This window comes from Parasteatoda tepidariorum, chromosome 2, assembly GCF_043381705.1.
Source record: "Parasteatoda tepidariorum isolate YZ-2023 chromosome 2, CAS_Ptep_4.0, whole genome shotgun sequence".
Classification (NCBI taxonomy): domain Eukaryota; kingdom Metazoa; phylum Arthropoda; class Arachnida; order Araneae; family Theridiidae; genus Parasteatoda; species Parasteatoda tepidariorum.
This window is the reverse complement of record NC_092205.1, coordinates 86,992,495-87,008,800: the sequence shown is the minus strand read 5'-3', so window position 1 is coordinate 87,008,800 and position 16,306 is coordinate 86,992,495. Positions and strand designations below refer to the sequence as shown.

General features: G+C 26.2%; 1 protein-coding gene across 1 annotated transcript; it reads right to left on the bottom strand.

Moving 5' to 3' along the window:
* Positions 1-4,735: 4,735 nt before the first annotated feature.
* On the bottom strand, positions 4,736-12,867 carry LOC107454069 (uncharacterized). Its single transcript, XM_043055606.2, has 3 exons — positions 12,637-12,867; positions 6,783-7,003; positions 4,736-5,093 (listed from the first exon to the last, which is right to left on the bottom strand). The coding sequence occupies exons 2-3, from the start codon at positions 6,995-6,997 to the stop codon at positions 4,994-4,996; spliced, it is 315 nt and encodes a 104-aa protein (XP_042911540.1). The 5' UTR covers positions 6,998-7,003; positions 12,637-12,867; the 3' UTR covers positions 4,736-4,993.
* Between the last annotated feature and the right edge of the window lie 3,439 nt (positions 12,868-16,306).

The following is a 16,306-nucleotide window of genomic DNA, read 5'->3' as shown; positions in this document are numbered from 1 at the left end:
ATGGAAATGTACCATAAAATCATTTGTTACAACAAGGATTACTAAAATGACACTTGGAATTACAAAGAACATTATTTCTAAAACAAAATCATTTTTTGCTGACACACTGGGTTTTACACGAACATTTTTTAAATCTCTGACCAATACCTAAACTTTGAGCTGTAGCAACTGACCGGAGCGATATTTCCATATCCGGTACTTCTTCGATTTTAATTCATTTTTGCTCGCTGAACTGGAATCGAGAATATAATTGTTTTATGCGGCCGTTTCTTGTGCCCAAGTGGAAAAATCCTTCTTCGGTTATTTTTATGATGATAGCTAAAATAGATAAATGCAGTAGGGATGGAAGGTAAATGTATTTGTCATGCGAGATATATGATATAGATTATTTTACACTTTAACGGGCTGCAGATCGTTATTCTATGAAATAACTAGTTAAACCATGAAATACAAGAGAGTTTTACACTTTAACTGACATGATCAGTTATTTCATGGAATAACTAGGTATTCAATAAAATAACGGATTTCATACTTTAACGGTAACATATATATTATTTGAGAATAAAGATTTCTAATGAATAACATATCATTTTGGAGTTCTCCAGATTTATAAATCAGGTAAGTGTTATGATTTTTATAATAAAAAATTTACTTGTAAAATTTTTTTTTTCTAATTTGACGTTAGTTCTTAATAGAATGGTTTTCTACGTCCGCTTAAGAATAAAAAAAGACATGAAAGATTTTTTATTTTAATTTGAGAAATTTTTAGAATTGTTTTTTTTCTTAGGCATTTTTTATTTTGCTGTTTTTTAGTTTTTAAATAATGATTTTTATTGAAACTTAAAATTTTTTGATAAAAATTGTTGTCAAAAAACTTTTTTCGCAAAACTAAATGATAAAAAATTATGGGCTTATGTATACTTTTTGAAGTAATATGATACATAAAACTTTGGAAAATAAAGTTTAAATTGGCCTTTCATGTTATATCATTAAATTTAGTAAAATGATTTCCCTGACATTATGTTTTAACTCTAATAAGAAGATACATATTTTTTTTTCTGTTTATTTGCAACTATTTTCCCGATGTGCTTTGGATGCTCCTTCTCTAAAAAAAGAGATACCATTTTGTTTTCGTTTACATAAGAAATAATATTAAAGATTTTTCTTTCTTAAATTTAATAAGCCACAATAAAGAAAGAACGTTACAATGCTACTCGCTGCATTAAAAACGTCTCCAGAGCAACTGAATGACTGTTCATATGGAAATCGCATGAATTTGTCTCATACAATAACGCCCTCTATAGTTCGTTGCAATCGCGAATTTAAAAAAAACTTGTGTAAAAAATTTATGATTATGTATTACACTATGTGAAAGTATTTATAATGCATCATAATGTGAAGAGGAACTCGAAAACAAGTTTCATCTGAAGACTGTGTACAGAGTTGTGCATGGATGGCAAAAATATTATGACATTAAAGATAAGGCGTAATTTAATTTTTCCGCATAAATTTTAAGTACGTTGCGACTGTATACGGAATAAACATCGAACTGCTTGTGTGACTTCAGCATTGCTTAAAATTTTCATTGCCTTCATCCAAGATTCTTCTTCTCAGGTGGAAATGGACGAAAGTCACTGGATGAGAAATTAGGAATATATGGCGGATGGACAAAAGGTACCTTGACCCAAGAGTTGCAATATGATTTTGTCATGCCATCGTCGATTGTCACGTTGTCATCCAACAACAGAGCGCCGAATGTGAATGTCAGACCTCTTTTTCGGTATAGCTTTCCTTAATTTTGAGTGTCTGAAAAAAGACCGCATAGCATTGATGGTCCCGACATCCAAAAAGTCCAGAAACAAAACTCTGGGGCCAGATTGAATGGCTCAGGCACTGCGATAGTGTCATTGGCTTGATCATGGTTAAAAGATGCCTATTGGTATCTGAGCCTCTTTCACTCTCAACCAGTGTCTTGTTCACTTCATTGCTGTTTAATTTTCCGCGGCAAACGTTTTTGGATAAAATTATTTTCAGATTCCCCCCTCGTATATAGTTGAAAATTACAAACATTTTGCTGACTTGAAAGATCTTGTAAAGCTCATAGCAAAAGAATATGCATCTGATCTCTTGGTTATAATTAATTGTCAAAATATTAATTGTCTTTAAGTAATCTCACTGAACAGAAAGTCGTTATACTCGTTGTTCTAGTTTAATATGGCTGCTCCTGGAATGGCATGGCATACAAACTTTTGCACTGTGGTGTGTTTCTTTGAAGTTTAATAAAGATATCTGTTTCGTTGGAATTTTTAAAGAGAATTCATAAGTTGTTCCAATTAAGAATCATCCAAGGATCTGACTTCATGAAGATTCTGGCTACATAAAGAGTTCAACAGAGTCTTCGGAAGTAATTCCTATTTCAGTTTAATTTTCTTGACTTGATGATCTCAAGATTAATTTCTTCATCACCACAACTCCGTCTTGATTTATAAATATGCTTAGATTTTCTTCTATTCAACTTGTCAAATGTGATCAAGTATTAAAAGATGTTTGCAAACAAATGTTTGAACAAATGTTTTTTTTAGGAACTTTACATTTGGGAACATTAGCAAGCATTTTAAAGCAGAAATCATTAAGATTAAATTCTTGGAAACAAAAGTAACCTTAATATTTCCGCTAAAATTGAAGAGCAGAAAACGAAATGCATATTCTATGCTTGTGCTTGATTATAAATAACCCAGTTATTTTTATATTTATGCTTGTTTGTAAAAATGTCTAGGTAGTTGCAAAACATGTAGCTATGTTTAGCTTTGATTGAAGGGATCTGGATATTTTAAAAGCTTTTTAAAGCAATATTGCAATGCCATTTTCATCCTTATTTCGAACAGTAAAACTAGTGAAAATCGAAGGTTTAAACTGATGAATGTTCTCTTATATCAGAATATTCATTTTTCAATAAATATAAATGTCAAAAATTTATTAGTTAACCTCAATGTGTTGATTTTTAATGCAAAATGTTAGCATTTAAAATAACGAATAGCTCAACGAATAGTTGATATATATTAGATAAATCCAAAATTCTGAAAACTATACTAGTTTATTAGTTTCAATACATAAATATAAGGGATGCTCCAAGTTTTTAAAATCGAAAAAAATAGTTTAGAATTTTGTATCACTTTTCTACTAACAATCAATAATGGTATGAAAAGATTAGAGATAATGTGATGTTGTTAATAACGGGAACATGTTTAGAATTTGTTTTTCATTGATTTAAAATATTTGTTTTTAATTTTACATATCCAATTAAGAGTTTGCAATTGTACAATGTAATTCTGAAAGAATGTTGCAAAAAGAACTAAATTTCACTTATTAATTTTAATAAATTACATTTGAATTATATTTTATTTCAGTTATATTTTCCTTCAGTCATATTTTATTTCAATTCTATCATATTTGATTAAAATTACATTTGAATTAAATTTATTATATTTGAATTATGCTATATTTGAATTAGAATCATATTATACATTATATTTGAATTAGTATCATATTATATGTTACATTTTAAATTACTTTGCATCGAAAATTTTAATTATATTACATTATATTCAATTTTAAGCTATTTAATATGTGAATTTAACTTTTTTTTTTTAAAATTACATTAATTTTAATTCTATAATTTTTGAACTCATATTATATTATTTTTTGTTTTTAATTGTATCATATTTGGAAAATATTATCTATAATCTAACACAAATTATTGTTTATAAATATAGTTATTTTCATGAATCGGTATAAAATAGGAGTAAGTTTTAAATCATGTATATGAATGAAAATTTATCGCTATTGATTAATCTGCTTTAGTCATATTGCTACATTAAAGATATTGCCTAACTATTTTTAAAAAAAATAAGAAACTCGTATAATTCAAGTAGAGTTTTTAGTTTCTTTTTCATCAATAAATTATTTCTTTGTTATGTTTATGAATAGTAGTATTTAATTATTTCCTTACTTAAATACCTAATCTGAGTAAAAAATCGAACAGTTAGGAAGTCTTATGCAAAATGAATAAGTTACTTGTTGTAATTATTGTAACATTCATTGCTAGTTCTATTAATTAACAGTGCTATTTAGTCTTGATCTGAATTATTAATCTGAGAAAAAAATTATTCTATTTGTAAAAGTTCTATTTATGAATAGTTATATTTATAGCATTAATTATAATTTGTGTTTATGAACAGTAATATTTGGCTATTTTCTTTATTTACATAATTGTATGAGCAAAAAATAGTTTAAAGTTGTTATGGAATCCGATTTAAAATATTAATATTCTGCCTGCTATACTAATGAACAGTTATATTTACAGTTACATTATTCTATTCTTTATTTACTCTATTCTTTATTTATTCTATTCTTTATTTATTCTATTCTTTATTTATTCTATTCTTTATTTATTCTATTCNTATATTTTAGGCAAAGAATTATTGAGACCTGTTATGGAATCCTATTTAAAATATTAGCATTCAGCATGCTATACTTCACAGTTATATTTGCGAACAGTAATATTGGGTTATTTTCTTCCTTTATTTTTATTTACTCTATTCTTTAGTTATTCTATTCATTCGAGCAAAACATCAATCAGAGATGTTTTGAAACTCTGAGAAAAATTCATTAGTTATTTGGAATTCGTGCGTAAATCGAAATAAATCAATTAAAAAATAAATCCCAAGACATTAAATTAAAAAAATATTGTTACTTTATTGATCAATAAAATAATAATAAAAACGTAGCTACGTATATGTACAGGGTATGTATTAGCGCATATGATGACTGTAGGAGACGCTGACAAGGATGAGGTACAGGTAAAAATTGAAAAAACGAAATTATTTACAGTTTTTTTTTGTGACATTTGGTGAGAGACGATTCTTCTCCATTCGAATGGAAACCAACCTCTGCCACCGCAAACTAATAGTGAGCTAGAATTTCAGGTGATAGATTACCAGTAAGCTTCTCCACCTCCATATCCACCATGTCCTCCTTGGTATGGGTCATGATGGATCAGTTGAGCATGGGCAGATGCACTGTGGCTGTGGACACTGTTGGTGGAAAAAAAATATTGGTATTATTATTAAATGAGTGAAATGAAAAAAATAAGTATACTGTGCAACACTAATATTTTTTAATATAAAATTAACCAACCCTTAACGAGGGATTACTTTAGACTACATTTTTGTCTTATTATTACTAAATGAGTGAAAGGTAAGAAATGAGTGTAATGTGTTTTACAACACAAATTTTTTTTAATAATAATTTTAATATGAAATATATTAATCCTTAACAAAGGTTTATTTCAGATTGCACTTTTATCTTATTATTATTAAATGAATGAAATGAAAGAAAAGAGTATACAACACCAATATTTTTTTTAATATAAAATTTACCAACCCTTAACGAAATAATATTTTAGATTACATTTTTATTTTATTATTATTAAATGAGTGAAAGGTAAGAAATGAGTGTTATGTGTTTTACAACGCAAATTTTTTTAAATAATAATTTTAATATAAAATATATTAATCCTTAACTGGAGTATATTTTAGATTGCACTTCAACTCATTATTATTAAATGATTGAAAGGGAAGAAAAGAGTGTACAACACCAATATTTTTTTTAAATATAAAATTTACCAATCCTTAACGAAGGAGTATTTTAGACCACATTTTTATCTTATTATTATTAAATGAGTAAAGGGTAAGAAATGAGTGAAATGTGTTTTACAACACTAATTGTCTTAATAATAATTTTAATATGAAATTTATTAATCCTTAACGAGGAAATATTTTAGACTGCATTTTTATCTTATTATTATTAAATGAGTGAAAGGTTAGAAATGAGTGTACTGTGTTTTACAACAGAAACTCTTTTAATAATAATTTTAATATGGAATATATTAATCCTTAAAGAGGGTATACTTTGGACAGAACTTTTATCTTTTTATTATTAAATGAGTGAAAGGTTGGAAATGAGTGTAATGTGTTTTACAACACTAATTCTTTAAATATAAAATGTAATAACCTTTAACGCGGGAATATTTTTATTATTACTTCTATACTTATTATTACTACTATATTATTATTACTATTGTTTCTATATTGGCCAATTTTAAATAAGAAAAAGCGTGAAGTGATATTTATCTGTTAAATTTAGATGTTTGCAAAGTAACCAATACACTGTAATAAAAACGACTGAAATTCTATGAATACATTCTGGATTTTTTCAAAATTGTGAAAGAAAAAATTTGATTTCGCAAATATTTTCATAAACTGTCAAATTATCTAGTAGGTTTCATTTTTTGTACTTAATATAATAGCGACATTTAAACGTTGAGATTTGATTCTAAATTTAATAAACTTGAATTATTATGATTTCGACGAAGCGCAGAGGATAGCTACAAAAAAGAAACTAATTTAATGTTTTGCAAAAATAATGTGTATAAGATTCAATTTTCTTCTTCTTCATTTAACTGACTGCCCTTTGGAATCCAAAGCCTTCTTAAGAATCTTCTTCCATTATGTTCTCGTATTGCAATTGGTTAAAAACCTCATCAATGCAGTCAAACCACATAAGTTTGGGCCTGCCTTTAATTCGAAGATGAATTGGTTTAAAATTGATTCCTGAATTAGAGGCAGTTAATTGAGAATTGTTAACTGAATTAGAGGCAGCAGAATTTTAATTATTTAAAATTAGTTTAAACTATAAGGTGGGAAAAAGATGATGATACTTACGGGTATTTAACGTGGCTGTCTTTTCCCAATTTGATTGGGAATGGAAGAGGCAATGGGATTGGCACAAATCTAGGCTTGATGGCTTTGGCGATCAAGTAAGCAGCCAAAAGTTTCTTGTATCTCAATCCACCGCCAGCAGCTACAAAGGGTGGGAAAATCGTAGATCCAAGCAACACTACGGTTAAGGCTAAGCACAGAAATTTACAACTGGCCATCTTAATCTGAAAAGACAAAAGGGCATTTAACATCGACGGTAAACAAGAAAATTATGAAAAAAATATAACTTAATGAGGAAAAATTTGTAGATGTCATGAAAGGTGTTAATGATATATAGTGAGATTGTATTACAATTTGCTTTTTTCCTGCTTGGTCATATTGTGTCGATTGAGCTATAAAATTGATAGTAGCTCATAAAGATTTGCACAAATATATTATACTATATATTAAGAGTAGAAGTTTATATATTATACATTAGAAATTAAACAATAAAAAATAATTAAGTACTTATAGATATTAATCTGAAAGAAAATAGCCATGCTTCACACATTAGAAGTTATAAGAGTTATTGGAGAAGTTATTAGTTTTTTGTATTACATACATGAGTACATAATACAAAATTGCTCATAATCGGAAAACTTCTATATTCTCTAATTACGAAATAAACGAAAGTACTCCATTAATAATTGAATGTGTTGACAGTATTAAATTATTAAAGTTCTGCAATTAAAATAAATTCAAATAAATATTAATAGAATAGAACAAAACAGTAAATTTTTAATAAAATTTAAAAAAAACTAGATTTTACAATAATGCAGCGCCTATGAAGAAGTAATGCTTTTTTTTTGGACATTAAAATTTATATTTCGTTTAGTTCGCCTTGAAAGCTGCCAAACCACCAATCATTTATTAATTTATCCATTTATAAATCATTTCCATTATTTTATCCATTTATTAATTTATTTAATCATCTATTAATTAGTGTTTGAAAGCTATTATTACATAAGTTAATTGTTTATATTTAAAGGAAAAAAAACAATAATCGTAAAATAATTAAGGTTTGTCAAAAGGGTTTCATCCTTCTCTGCAAGAAATAGCATTTTTTTTCTAGAGTGTTTTTTTAACCACATTTCATAACTGCGAACTATTATTTAAAAATACTTAATATACTAATTTCATTTAAGGAATTTTCATTTTAATTTATTAACTTTTATTAAGTTTGGTTGGGTGGTAATTTCGTTTTTTCGTAAGAAATAATTAAACCAGTTTTTAATATTTTTCTTTCGTAAAAGGGCAATAGTCTTTAAATTAAACTTGAAAGTAGATCAAAGCAATTTGCGATTGCTTTAGGGTCAAGAGTTAGTCAAATCTGTTCAAAAGAAAAATTTCGAATAATTGTCTCAAAACCTATTTTCTGATTAAACTAGTTTTTAAAAGTCTATATATTTGTTAAAATAATATATATTTATAGCTTTATCAGTATACGTTCCATTAAAAACATTATTCCATTAAAAGAAGTAAATGGAAGGATTATTTTATTTGAATAAGTTAAAATATCTATTACAAGACGTTTTTTTAATATTTTTAGATTACCACTATGTGAATTTATTATTGTATATAATAATATATATTTTCAAACGAAGGAAAGAAAATTAAATTTCTGCAAAAATAATTACTAGTTTTAAGCATTTATAAAATTTTTATTGTTTTAATTTTCATAGTAGGTCTTGGCCCTCTATGGGCTGTCAAGTCACTGAATTTAGTCTTTTTAATTTTTATGTTACAAAAGTTTAATTGTTTAACAATTTTTATGCGTTTAATAAAAATGTAATACTAATTGTAATTAAAGTTAGTAAAATTAAAGTTTTTGCACTAATTTTTTAATTTAACACATTAACTTGCTGAAGTTAAACGTAAGTATACGTTAACTTTTTATTTATGATAGTATTTTGACATAACACTTACTTGTAAATTCTTTAAAAGTAATTATAGAAAAGTAATAAATTGTATCAAATTTATTTACAATTTAGAATGTAAAATAAATTGATTCATAATAATCTATAAGGCGAAAGCAAATACTAGCAACAGGGAATTAAAAATAAAATATGCCTTAATAATTTATAAGTCGACACCAAAAATTTATAATTAAAAATTTAAAACAATTCATGTCGTAATAATCAATAGGACGACGCCAAAGCTTGAAACCAGACAGCACAGTTACGCCACAACTGGTTCTACGCCTTAAGTGTTCCTTTCCCTTTCTATTGGAAGATCTAGAACAAAGATCTTTTTTTTTTTCTAAAGATATCTTCTGGACAAGGAAAGTAAAAGTTATTTTTTTAGGTCGGATGATGGTGTTTTACTTCCTCCATCTTTATAACACTCTCTCTTTCGTTTTTAGGATATTTTTACTTCTTCCTTTTAAATCCTTATCACGACGNAAGAATTACTTCCTAAGGAAGTCATGTATTGTGATAATAAAATGAAATAAACAAGTTTTTCTGTTTGGTGTTTAATTAGCGTAATTGGAGTGAGGATTAATTGCTGGTTATTTTTATGACGGTTTACAATTAGCTTTTCTAATATTTTTTTCCCTTAACTCTGAAACAGTCATTAGTTGTCAAAATAAACGATATAAACGAAATAAATGACACGTTGTTAGTAATTAGTTCATTTTGAGACAGTTTTATGTACCGAATTGGAAAGTTTAATTGCGATTCTTTCAACTGTTTATTTAAATTTTCCTGCAAGATCTTAATATAAATGATAGCATTATTTTCCCTCGAAAGTTACAGACATTAATACTAATTGTAAAATTTAGTGGAAGTGCACGTTAAGTAACATTTTGATATCACTCAAACATCCATCTATATGAGCAAAAATTTATACTGCCCAGTATGAGAAATTTGAATGTAAAAATATGTTATGTCAACAGTTTCCTGATAATTTTTTACATTCTAAAGATGGTTTTCCCAAATTCAAAGAAATGTCACTCAACATGCTTTTGCTCTAAGCTCTTTAGTTATTATTTAGTTAATAACTTGTTATAAAGCAAAAGGGAGGAATTTGTTTTAATTTCATTTTGAAACCACATAAATATCTTTATATCAGAAAGTGTTATGGTCGGCTGTGAGTAAGGAACAAAAATTTATTTAGCCGACAATGAGAATTTTAATGCAAAAGAAATTATTTTTAACAACTTTCTAATATATTTATATGTTTTTAAGAGGATTTTTCCCGAATTCAATAAAATATCATTAAACATGCTTTTCTGCTAAACTCTTCAGTTTTTGTTAATGGCTAATTGTAAAGCTTAGTGGAAAAAAATGTTACGGGGCATTTTGTAAACTCGTTGTTTAAAAATGTTGGGGCACCATAAATATTGAACTAAAATTAATAAAAGGCATTTCATTGGAAAAAAAAGCATTTTTCTAACAGTTTGTTAATTATGACTCTAAAGCTTTTAATTATCAAAATATGTTCCTCTACTAAGTTCGTCAGTTATTATTTATTCATACTTCATGTTTAGCTTTATACGTTATAATGTTGTAGTCATTAATTTGAACAATATTTAAGATAATTTCCAGCATTTATATATACAATATTTATGTTGATTTTCCTTACATAAAGACAATAAACACTTGAATTTTACTCAAAAAAAATGTTGAATTTTAATGGCATTTTAAACTTTTCCCAGAAAACTATAGAATTCCGCTCTTTATTATCGAGCTTTTCATACCTTTTTAGAAAAATCAGTTAAAAAATAATTTAGTCAAATTGAAATTGAGTATAAAGCGAGAAAATCTTTGTGGTTAGTCAAACGGCTTCTAAGTTAATAGCGAGAGATTTATTTATTTTACAAAATTAAAAGGAAGTTTTTGCTGCGCATACTTTTTAACTATTATGTCATTAATATTAATATTTCTTTCTTTCTTTATTTGAAAAAATATTAAATATATTAAATTTAGAAAAATAGAAGATAAAATCGTTTTGAGAATGACACCGAAATGATGTGATAAGAGCCACTAGGGTAAAAATGATAATAAACATTTACATAATTAATTTAATTAAATTAATTAATAACACATAATTAAATTAATTAAGTAGATATTTTACAGTGTTAACTACCAAATATTATTTTTAACGCACACACAATTCTTTGATTATTAATCTATATTAGGAACGGTAAATTATTGAAATATTACTTTGAATATAAAACTAAGAATGGAATAACTGTGCTATTTTTGATAACTTTGACTGTTTTTGATCACTTTGCAATGCTTAGAGCTAACGAGTTAACCAATTATATATTTTTATACGTATAGTTCAAGTGCTATATTAGTTTAAAAAAAAGAAGTGATTACAAATTTAAAAGATTTTTTGAAAAAAAATTCTTTAAATTTATAAACAATCCATAATAATGGCCATAAACTATTTAAGGAAAATTTTAGCGAAGACATGGGCAAATGCATTAATAAAACAAACAAAATATGCATGCATTAAGTCAACTGTAACAAATAATAGCGATTAACACCATCAAAATGAGCGGCAAGCAATTTAATTGAAGCGAATAAAGTAAAAAAAAAAAACATTTTATTTTCAAGGCAAGTGAAAGAGGTAATTGAACGATTGCATAACTAAACAGCTCAAGTTCATGTTCAACTACAAATGCCGTTCCGGATGAATCATTTTACGCAACATTTGGAAAGCTGTTCGCATTTAATTGCTAATCGTCCTTTAATGCGTTCTATTCTTTTTCATAAATTCAGAAAATTTAATGTTTTATGCAGAATATATAAATTGAATTAACATATACTTAAAACCATTTTTTATGATTTGAAATTTACTATAAATATTCAGGACTTAAGCAATTTACAATGCTGTATTTAGTATTTTATTCCAGTTTTTGCAAATTATCCTACAGTGAAATAATTCTTATTACAATTAAATACTATATTATGTGATTGTTTTAAAATAATTTTAAGTAAATTACATTATTAGAATTTACATGAGTTATGAGTTATGAAACTATTTTAAACCTAATATTTCATTAAATCTTTAAAGATTACTTTTTAGTGTTTTATAGTACTAAAATTATTTTTATTATATTTTCCTTTATAGTTAGAATTCATCTATGCATACTTTTTGTTTAATATGCTTTTTTTAGGTCGATATACTACTGAATATTATTTTTACTATGCTTTCCTTTAAGTTCGGATTCATATATACTTTTAGTTTGAAGTAGGTTGGAGAATTTTATTTAAGTCTTAAATCCTTGTAAAAAGATTTTTTTTAAAGCAAAAAATGAGCTTTTCTACTTTTATTTAAGAGATCAAGTAAATTTTTGCAATTAAAATTTTAGAAAATATTCGTTTTAAAGTTGACTTTTTTAATTCAGTTTCTTTAAATTTTTTTAACGCAATCATGAAGCTTTAGTTGAAATTTAAAGCAGTAAATATTATTAAAATTGATTAATTTTAGACGAAGCAAATAACCTTTTATTCGCTTGAAACATTGCAGTCTTAAACAAAACTGATTGATTTGAAACCGTTTTTTGTCCTCACAATCGATTTTTGCTTTTTTAATTTCAGCAAATGCTGCTAACTGACTTAAACCATAGGGTTTAAAGCGAGCCAGACAAAATTCAAATAATAAAGAAAAATTGCAGCTTTATCCGAAAGGCAAATGTTGCAGCACTAGCCAAAATAGTTTGGCAAATATTGCAGAACGAGCAACACTATTAAGATATTATTGGTTTCACTATTAATCGAACGAATTATCCAAAGTGTATTTTTCTTAATCCATGGGTTGTTGTAGGTATGCAAGCGTTCAGGTATATCCACAAGTTTCATCTTACCTTTAATGAGTGAGTAGATCCTAAGACCACTTAAAACTTCTTAAAGGGTGTGAAGTAGTAGGTGAGTTTGATGCCTGTATCAGCGGCGCACGCCCTTTTATATAAAACTACAAATGGCCCATGGGTTTTCCTTTAAATCTCAGATGGCCCAATTGAGATCCTGTAGCGCCACACCTCCCCCGCGGACAAATGTAAAAAAAATCCCTCTGCGTGCGGCAGCTATAATTGTTTACATCACAAAATGGCCATTTCCTTTGTTTTGTTAAAGAGACGGTTGAGATTTTTTCGATCTTGTTAATCTGTTGCAGGGAGGAAAGGAAGCTAAATTAGGAAGGCTCGGCACGTCCAATTAGATCGCTTCGAACATGCCCGAGGCTATTGTCCATCCGCTGCCCCAGAATGGTCTGCATACCACTTTCTCTCGCCATTATTCTTACCTGTGAGATATTTTTAAGAATTCTATTAGGCGAGCACGTGGGGACACTTTCACTTTGGTCGACGCCCACGGTGTTCCTACTGGGATACCTATGTAGAATATTTATGTCGCTATCGTTTGCATCTTTGGAATAAAAGAAAGAGGACAAGCTGCGAAACATTATGGAATTCGTCTCGGCTAATATTAGTATCAGTTGACAATAAGAATATTAAATTTTTTTTTCTTTCGCGTTCATGATAAGAATTACTTCCTAAACTTCCGTTTATGTTGTCACTTTGCTCAGAGTGGATAACGCACAAACGTTTTCCTTGGTACACTCTAATCTGCAACACATTTTGAGGGTGCTTTAAACATTTTAGGTACCCAAGAGTATTAAGGTATTATAGATATTTTAGTTATTCCAGATATCTAAGTTACTTTAGTTATCTAAATTATCGTTAGTTATTTTTGACATCTAAGTTATCTCTTACAATTTCAAATAAGTTATCTTTAGACAATTTAAATAAGTTATCTTTTGTTTTCAATATCTAAGTTACTTAATTGTTTTTTATTATCTAAGTTAAACATTCCAGACTTAAAAGTTTTATTTCTAATCATTTTAACAGCGTAAGATATTTTGAATGAATTTAAAAGAAAAAAAATAACAATATTTCAAAAATAAAAGATATAAATGTTAGTGATAAAATAAAAAATAAATTAAAGATATAATGAATTTAAAAGAAAAAATAACAATATTTCAAAAATAAAACATATAAATGTTAGTGAATAGAATTGTATTTAAGAACGAATATATCGTTCAAATTTAGGTAAAAAAGGGGAAAAAATACAGATTTCTTTTTTAACATGATATTTAAAAAAAGCAAAATTCATTTCGTATTAATAAAGTGAAAGTAAACTATTTGAAATTAAAGAACAGATTACGTATTTTCAAATGATAAGAGTATCTCATAAAGATGTATCTCATTAAATTTAACTCAACTAAATATATTATAAAAATACTATTATAAAAATATTTTTTCAGACTTTTATTTTTTACAACGCAAAATTTACATAACGATTTTGTCATGATAATTTAAGTTACACGTAATTATAATTAAATAAAGATTATATTATGGAATCAACACTTAAAAGCTTTCTTTTTCGTTTTATTTACTTATTTCGTCAGCATTTTTACTCATTTTTTGCTATTTTTTAAAAATTTTTACTTATTCATTATTTATTATTTATTTAATTATAAAAGTTCATTGTTCATACATTTTTATTTATTTACTTAATTTTTTTTGCCTTTATTTATTTATTTATTATTATTATTATTATTTTAGTAGATGGTGTACAACTAAAAACTTTTATTAATCATAATTTGATTCAAAATACTTAACAACAGTGACAAGCTTTTCTTTGTTGTTCCTTTTCCTGTTTCTTAAAAAGTGGTCTGAAGATTTTTTGTTGCGAACAATGTCACAATGATAAATAGAGTTAACTTATTTAAATAAGGCCTCTATATTCTGGTGAAAGCAGATATATGCGTTCTTTATATGATTCTCTTATTAATTTTATGTTTTGTATTTGATAAAGCTTGTGTACTCCAGCACATTCTATTCTTTAAGTATAAACCGAGTATATGACCATTTTTAGATTAAATTGATATTTTTTAGAACTTCATTTTACTTTAAAATATTCGGAAACATCTAAAGTGGAATATTAAAAAAACATTTAAAAGTATACATTTTGTTATTTTATGATTAAAACTTTACTTAATTATCTTTTATTTTTATTAGTTTAGGTATTCGGTTAGGTACGTACGAAAAAAGGTTTTAACTCTATGTTTAGATTTAAAATTAATTCCTTTTCTTCTTTATTCAAAAGGAATTCAAATTAAAATTAGAAAAATGTCTGATATGAATTTTTCTAGATTAATTCATAGATAAAAATAGATTCTCTTATTAATTTTAAGACGTAGAAATCTTTCTTTCACAAAGGGACATAAAAAGTCAAGATCCCAATTAAAAATTATTTTCTGAAGTTAATGGGTAATAATTCCTGGAAATATGTTCATTAAAAGAATCCCCAAAATTCCCTATAGTTTGCCTAGAATCATCTGTTAAAACGAATCAAGATTGTTATAAAGCTATTTTTAAAAATTATTTTTTAAAAGCAGTTGAAAAAAAATAGTAGAAAAATAGGGAAAGCATATAATCTTGTCATCAGTTCAAAAGATTATATCAATAAAACGTGATACGACTATATCACGATAATAATACGTTTCTGCATTGCATTAATATAGCAGAAGCAAAATAGTATATCAATGCATTAGAGGGAAGAGGACCAGAAAAAAAAGAGAAGAGAGAAACTGATTCAAAAATTAAACATTATCACATAAACATTATCGCATAAGTCGTAAAAGTTTAGGAAAAGTAAAAAAATGGAAACATATCGGAACATATTGTGTTTCGGTGATTTTTGCTTGAAAATGTTAAAATTTTCTAATCGGTTTTCTTTCTTCTTTTTTTTTTAGTTGTCTTTTCACTATTTTTTTGTTGATATATTTTAATACTTATCTTTGGCAACATTAACACAATGTTAGAAGGCACTATTTTTGAGGATTTAATCGTATAAGCTGATGACAAAATAATATCCTTTCATTTTTTCTCTTTTCTTAATTATTTTTTTAAAAAAATATTACTTTTCTTTAAAATTTTAAGTACATAATTATATACATATTATTTTTATTATGGAACAAAATTTTTTTTTCTTCGCTTTAATTTTTCTCTCCTTTTTTCGTATTTTTATCTAATATTATAGGTATCTTAGCTTCTCTTGTTCATATATATATACATATATACATATTATAAAATATGGAAATTGTGCAAATCCGTTTAAAAAAGAACTATTTTTCAATATCTCACACTCACTCTGTCGTAAACGTCTTATGAGAACAAAAAAAATGATTAGTTAATATACTTAAACTGCAAAACTACTGCAAAATATACATTAAATTCATTCACACATTTTTTTATTAGTTACTTAACTACATAAATTTTGTTTTGTAATTTATAAATGAAAAGGTAACTTATTGATTATTCATTCATTAATCTCGACTTATGATTAGTATAAATTTTATTTATTTTTTTTTTCAATTATTTCGCTAAACTTAGACTCAAAAACGATTATGATAAATTAGGCTTTTATATTGAGTAATAATTTAAATAATATAGATTGGAGTAATATTTTTGT

Coding starts and splice junctions, on each gene's coding strand:
- LOC107454069 (XM_043055606.2), bottom strand. CDS start 6,997: ATGGCCAGTTGTAAATTTCTGTGCTTAGCCTTAACCGTAGTGTTGCTT. Junction 5,094..6,782: donor GACAGCCACGTTAAATACCC/GTAAGTATCATC, acceptor TTCCACCAACAG/TGTCCACAGCCACAGTGCAT.